Source organism: Elephantulus edwardii, unplaced genomic scaffold (genome assembly GCF_000299155.1).
Source record: "Elephantulus edwardii isolate Elephantulus edwardi_28Jun2011 unplaced genomic scaffold, EleEdw1.0 scaffold00258, whole genome shotgun sequence".
In the NCBI taxonomy this organism is placed as follows: domain Eukaryota; kingdom Metazoa; phylum Chordata; class Mammalia; order Macroscelidea; family Macroscelididae; genus Elephantulus; species Elephantulus edwardii.
Window position 1 is genome coordinate 4,075,100 of NW_006400008.1, and position 7,322 is coordinate 4,082,421.

At 37.1% G+C, this 7,322-nt stretch overlaps 1 protein-coding gene across 1 annotated transcript in view; it reads left to right on the forward strand.

The window, feature by feature from the left end:
* The first annotated feature begins 6,832 nt into the window (after positions 1 to 6,832).
* The window catches only part of FAM135A (family with sequence similarity 135, member A), a 147,112-nt gene continuing 146,622 nt past the window's right edge, over positions 6,833 to 7,322 (forward strand). The window contains exon 1 of the mRNA XM_006899483.1: positions 6,833 to 6,924. Within this exon, the coding sequence (XP_006899545.1) occupies positions 6,848 to 6,924 (77 nt within the window). The 5' untranslated portion in view covers positions 6,833 to 6,847. The remainder of the gene's footprint in view (positions 6,925 to 7,322) is intronic.

The window sequence follows — 7,322 nt, forward strand, 5'->3', positions numbered from 1 at the left end:
CTTAATCCAATTTGGATTATACACAGTTTTCATTCCTGTTCACTATAGACTTGTTAGCCTACAGATTACAGGGTCATAGAGTTTTGCACACCAGCTCATGTTTTCTTTGATAACTCTATAAGACATAGAGTTGTTACATGATTGTGTCCATTCACTTCTTTATGCCTGTGCCCACACTAAAGTTCTTTTCCAGACATAGTTCTTAAACCTTGCCTTATTGCTCTCTGTGCATTACAAGTTTCTCATTTTAATGAGTAAGTATATCTTAGGGCTATCTGAAACAGGAGTTAGCAACACAGCTCCTTACATGCCACTGTTATTAAATCCCATTGAATTTTTCAGAGACACAGGAAGAGATTACTTATCTTTCTCCTGTGGAGTAGCTGGTGGATTCAAACCACATACCTTTTTATTGCCAGCAAAATTTCTTACCATTAAGCTGCCCCTAAAGTCCCATGGGAGGAGTCTTGAAGTCATTGGCTATAAATTCCCACATTTCTGCCCTCCTCTATTTCAGGATTTTGTTTTGTTGGAGTTTTTTTGTTAGTAAACTGGTTAATTTTTGCTCAACTAAATATAGCAGTGAGCCACCAAAAACAACTATGTTGTGGCTCTGGACAGTGGCAGTGGGGGTAGGTGTGTCAGAGACAGTGAGACGGGATAGGGCAGGGTTCAGAGCTATTGTTCATAGGGTCACTGTGAGTCACGGTGAACTTGACGGCACTTAACGACAACAGGAGCAGTCTACAAGTTAGGGAGCTCTGGTGACTCAGTGATAAAGAGTTGCTCTGCTAAATCACAGGCACAAAGTTTGAATTCACCTGCTGCACTGTGGGAGAAGATAGGTATTCTCAGAAAGCTCCTTGGAGGATCAGCTCTGAGTTGATTCCAACTCAGTAGCACATAACAGCAGGCAACACATTAATGCAGGCAAAAGTATTTATTAAATATTTTGTTCCACTATAATATAGGTTTGGAAGCAGAAGTGGCATCCACTTCCTAAACAACATGCCTCTGGAAACTTTATGAACTTTGATAAATGATGTTAGCTATGGAAACTCTTCAGGCCTTTTGTTCATAGGGTCTCTGTGAGCCATGCTTGACTCCATGCCAATTAAAAAAAATAATAATGGTGCTAGTAATTACTAAAAAATATTTTTTTATTTTTGTGGTGATAGTACTTACAGTCTGCTGTTACTTTCTGGTATGAAGAAAAGGCCAACCTGTTACAATGTTTTTGTGTGCTGTAGAGTCAGAACCTACCTATAACTGACCCCCTGGTGGGCTTTCAGAGGCAGTAAATTTTCAGCGATTATCCATCCTGCAGAGCACTAGTGGATACAAACTGGATTTACAGTGCAGCTTCTTACCACTAAGCCACCAGAACTCTAGCTATTATTTTAGGTATTTAAAATTACCTAAATGAGGATAACTTTCTCTTCCACAATTTAGGTAATAGGAGTAATAACAGTATTGTCAGAACCTATCTAGCTTTGGTGGGGAGACAGGCTAGGGCCAGCGCAAAGTAGCCTCCTATAAGTAGAAGATGTGGTGACTTACCTCCACTATTCAACCGTTTTTGCTAATTATGACATGAGCCATTTTTCCACATCACCCCCTATTTCCAGCTGCCTTAGGACTAGCTCCTCCAGCTTATGTGATCTGTCACTGCCCCTTTCAGTCCTCTCACTGTCTTCAGTGTGTCTGCCTTTGACCTGTGTTTTTAGCTTTTAGGAGATTCCTTGCCTTTCTCTTTCTCTACATTTTCTTCTTATTACTCTGCTTTTACCTGCTGCTTAATATCTTTAAAACCTCTGAGAATGGATGCTTATATTTACAAACAGGTCAATTTTAAGGTATGGCCTTGAATTGAACTGACCAGTCCACTTACAGTAAACGTTAGATAATTTATTTACTTAGTTGATAGTCATGTCATTTACATACTGAATTGACCAATACCTGCAAGGTGCATACCACTGAGAGGACTGGCAGCAACTGTCAGGCCAAACAAAAAGATTGTTTAATTGCTTAACCAGGAAATGCCAATCAACCTACACAAAAGGACCTAAAACACTGGAGTCAAAATTAGGGCAAAGGAGGTAATTATTTGTAAAAATTTTAAGCAGTAATTTAAATGTGAGCAAAACTCCAGTATTACATATACCACCCTTTTGAAAACTCAGTTCTTTGTATTAGTTCTTTACTCACACACTCTTTGGTGATGGAGCCAGAACTGACTCATAACTGACCCTTCATTGGGTTTCTAAGGCTCTAAATCACACAGGAGGAGATTGTCATCTTTCTTCCTTAGAACTGCTGGTGGAATCAGACTGCCAGGGAAGCACAGCCTTTGTGTTAACAGTGCAACTCTGTATGGACAAGGCCACCAAAGCCCCTATAGTAGCACATGTGGTGTTGTGTACCAAAGAGTTGGAACCAACCTGTAGCTGACATTCTGGCGCGTTTTCAGAGGCAGTTAATCTCACAAGAGGAGATTGCTCATGCTTCTCCTGAGGAGCGGCTGGTGAATTTGAACTGCACGCCTTTGGGATTGCAGTGCAGCTTCTTGACTCTAGGCCAACAGAGCTCTCCCTATGTGCCCACCCAACTCATAGCATTAAATATACATGCTGTTTTTAGGTGCTGTTAAATCAGAACCAACTCATAGCTGACCTTGCAACAGGTTTTCATAGGATATAATTTTTTTTTCTCTAGTGGAACAGCTGGTGGATCTGAATCACCTGCTAACAGATTGGCACTAGAACCCCTTACCTACTTGAGACACCAGAGCTCCCTATATACCTACTTAAAGAGAGATAAATCACCTAATTAACAGCCATTTAAAAGTGATAATTTCTGCATCTTAAACTAGTAAGCTTATAATGTCTTGAGTTATCATGAAGATTATTTCTGAGCCACTAAACATAGAAAGTATGCTTAGTACTTCTTCTGTGTAATAATACTATACTTTGAAGTAAACACCGGTGAATCCTTAACAGAGATAAAATACTGATAATCAGATCAAATGGAAATAGATCTCCAGAGTTTACTCCAGAGCATATGGAGGATATCAGTCTGTTAGGTGAATTGAGAATAACAAATCTAGGTTTCCTTAAAGTGGATTTTAATATCTGCTATTTTATTTGAGATGTTATATCTTTTTCTCAATAGAATAAAAATATATTCTTTAAAAAATAATTAGTAACTCGAAGTACAAAATTAGTTAATTATGTTTAAATGTCATTTTGATAAACAGAGGTAAGACCAAAACATTATTTTGCATTTGATTCACAATAGATTAGATTATTTTCCTAACTGCTATGAAGAACTGTTTCAAGAACTGTGAAGGATTTGAGATATGATCCTACTTGCAAGCTAACCTGTTCCAGCATGATGGTTGTTGGCAGTAGACATGAGACTCTTGAATCTCCTGAGACCTTTAAGGACAAGGCTAATTTATGCTCACAGCAATAATAGTAACCAGAGTACTAGAATTTGTTGTGCTGGTTCCTCAAGCTTCATTTTTGCAGGGTTACTGAAAGAATGCCAGGTAATGTCTACATATCACATCAGAAGTAGATTTGTATGGTAGGAGAGGAACCCTGAGCTAAAGAAACCTACATCTTTTATAATAGACAATCAGCTTCCCCAGTCTTTACCTTGGAGGGAGAGACTTTTTATTATGAGACGGCAAATAAATCTTTCCTTTAGTCTGGAGTATGACATTATCTCTATGTCCTAAGACAGTAAGGATACAAATAATTTTTAAAAATTATCCAGAAGAATGTGATTGCATATCATATAAAAACGTTGTTAGGTGCCATCATATTTATAACTCACAGCAACCTTATGAACAGCAGATTTGAACCTTGCCCTGGCCTGTGCCATCCCCATGGTCTCTGCCATGCTCAAGCTCATTGTTACAGTAACTTTAATCCATCAGTTAAGGGTCTTTTAATCCATCTTGTTAAGGGTCAGTTAATCCATCTTGTTAAGGGTCTTTCTCTGATATTTCATCTTTCCCAACGTCTTATTTTTTTCCAAGGACTTATTGCCTCCTGACTAGATGTCCAAAGTACATGAGACAAAGTTTCACCATCTTTGGTTGCATTTTTTCCAAGACAGACTTGTTTGTTCTTGTGGTAATGTATGAAAGACCCATGGAAAGCTCTTCCAATGCTTTCTTACTCTAAACTACTTTTTAAAATAGGTATTGGTAAGAATAATTATTACTATGTAGTTTTTTTTTAGAAAGAGTGAACAAATTAGAAATTGCCTAAATATTCAACAATAAATTGTTTAATATATACATATATTTATAGTGGATAGTTAATTTAAAAAAATGGTGGTTAAAAAAAATGGTGGTTATATTAACTGACAGATGTTTATAGAAAAACCTAAATGAAATAGTTTATAAAATGTAATTTGATCCCCTTTTATAAAAATTACAAATGTGCACACAGAAAAAAATAAATACTAAATTATATGTATTTCAGTGAACAGAATTGTGGCTTTAAAAATTATCTGTATTTGTTTATTTTTCTAAATCTTTTTTCAAAATGAACATTTAGGAATTTATAATGAAGGGAGGGGTTTTTTTAAGTTTAAAAATGAGAAGTGATTTGAGAACTTTTTTTCATCTAATAGAAAAAAATCATGAATTTAAATAGCATAGTTTTGTGGGTTTTTTTTGTTTTGTTTAAAGTCTGGAATTATCTTTACGGGTAATGCTGAGCTGAAAGTGAAAATGTAGCAACTTTAAAAAAAAATATTATCTACTATGGATAAAGTCAAGAATTTGTCTCCACACCTGAACAAAATAAAGGTAAACAACCCAGTTGCCTAATGGACGCTAGATATGAAAAGACACTTTACCGAAGAAGACATTCAGATGGCAAACAAATACTTGAAGAAATGTTCAAAGTCCCTCACTCTTAAGAGAGATGCAAATCAAAGCAACTATGAGATATCATCTCACTTTATTAACAATAGCAAAGTACAACAGAGCAGCAGACAACAAAAGCTGGCAAGGTTGTAGAGAAATTGGAACCCTTATTCACTGTTGGTGGGAGTGCACCTACTATAGAAGGCAGTATGGTGCTTTCTCAAAAAGTTGGAAATAGAAGTACCATTGGACCCAGCAATTCCACTACTGGAAATATACCCTACAGAAACTAGAACCGGAGTTCTGGTGGCCTGTGGCCTACTGGCAAGGAGCTGTCCTGCAATCCCAAAGAAACCAGAACTGCCACCCAAACAAATATATGTGCACCTTGTTCACAATAGCAAAGAGATGGAAGCAACCCAAGTGCCCATCAACAAATGAATGAATTCAAAAGCTGTGGTATATGTATACATTAGAATACTAAGCAGCACTGGGGGGGGGGGGGGGGGTAAAGGAACTCATAAAATATACAAAATGAGTGAACCTGGAGGACATTGTGCTGAGTGAAATAGCTCAGTCACAAAAGGACAAATATTGCATAATGCCACTGTTGTAAAATAGGACTGGCATGGGGGTTGGGGGAAACTAAGAAAAGAGAGGATAAATAATAAACACTGTATTGAAACAGATGAAGGAAAGAATTGTTTAAAAGGAATAAATGATTAGGTATTATTTGTATGACTACACTGCCTCTGATACAGGCCATGGTCATTGCAATCACTTGTTATGCATCAGAGAGTTGGACAGTGACTAGGGAGGAAAGAAGGAGAATTGATGCCTTTGAGCTGTGGTGCTGGAGAAGAGTATTGAATGTATCATGGACTGCTAAGAAAACAAACAGATTCATCCTAGAGAGGGTTAAACCAGGCTACTCCTTGGAAGCAAGGGTTCTGGGGCTTCGCCTGACATACTTTGGACATGTTGTAAGGAGAGACAGGTCCTTGGAGAAGGGGCATCATGCTGGATAGAGGGACAGCGAAGGAGGGGAAGACCCTCTATGAGGTGGATTGATTCAGTAACTGGGGTAATCGGGATGGGTCTGTCAGAGGCAGTGCGATTGGCACAGGATACATCAGGGTTTAGGGCTGTTGTACATAGGGTCGCTATGAGTCGCAAATGACTCAGCGGCACATAACAACAACAGTCCAGAATAAGGTGCATAGTAAAGTGGGCTGAGGAGCAGAGAGGGCAGGAGGAAATTGTGCAGCAATGAAAGAATCTTTTTAAAGAGAAAAGGATACTGGGGGATGGATAGGGAGTAAAATGTGCAACAATGAATGAATGGAAATCCAAGTTTTCTGTAAACTGTCGATAAAGTATTAAAAAAAATTTTTTTAAAAAAAACAGAGATTAGTACAAATAATTGAATGGCCAATTGTGAAATGTATTAATAATAAAAATAATTTCTCTCCATAATTTGCTATATTTTTACTATCACATAAATATCTTTAATGGAATAAATTAGGAAAGGTGTTCTACCAGGAAATATAGAATGTAGTGCTATTTACTATATTTTTACTATCACATAAATATCTTTAATGGAGTAAATTAGGAAAGGTGTTCTACCAGGAAATATAGAATGTAGTGCTATTTACTGAGTATAGATTCTGGTGCTATTTACATGAGTTAGGTTAAAGTAACCACCCACTTCTCCCTAGAAAACTACAGTGTTTTAACTTCTAGTATTTTAATTAGCAAACAAGTACTTAAACTGTTGCAATACCATGGAGATTCCTATAGTTATGTTAGGTACATTGAACTAATTTGCCTCATTATTTTGTAGAGGCAAATGGAATATTCTGAAATATGTTTAAATATTGATATTTTTGTAAATTGACTTTTTCTCTCCTCTTCTTTACCAAGGTGCTGTTACCAGATTTGTCTTCTGGGTATCTATTAAAAATGACCGAAGTTCAAGCAATGGTAGAATTCTCTGTGGAGCTAAACAAGTTCTACAATGTGGATTTATTTCAGAGAGGGTATGTATTTTAATTTGAAATGATGTATGCTGCACAAGATAAGACAAAGGTTTTATTTATATTTAACTATGTACTTTTGTTTCAATAATGAAAAGAAGTGATAAAAGCAGTAGGTTATATTGAGATATTATCAGATAAGTTTTACTTTTTAATTTGATATTTGGTCATTTTTTTATGGTCTTAATGATAATTTGTTGTTGTTGTTATGTGCTGTCGAGTTGCTTGCGACTCATAGCGACCCTATGTACAACAGCCCTAAACCGTGCTCTATCCTGTGCCAATCTCACTGCCTCTGACACATCCATCCCGATTACCCCAGTCACTGAATCAATCCACCTCATAGAGGGTCTTCCCCTCCTTCGCTGTCCCTCTATCCAGCATGATGCCCCTTCTCCAAG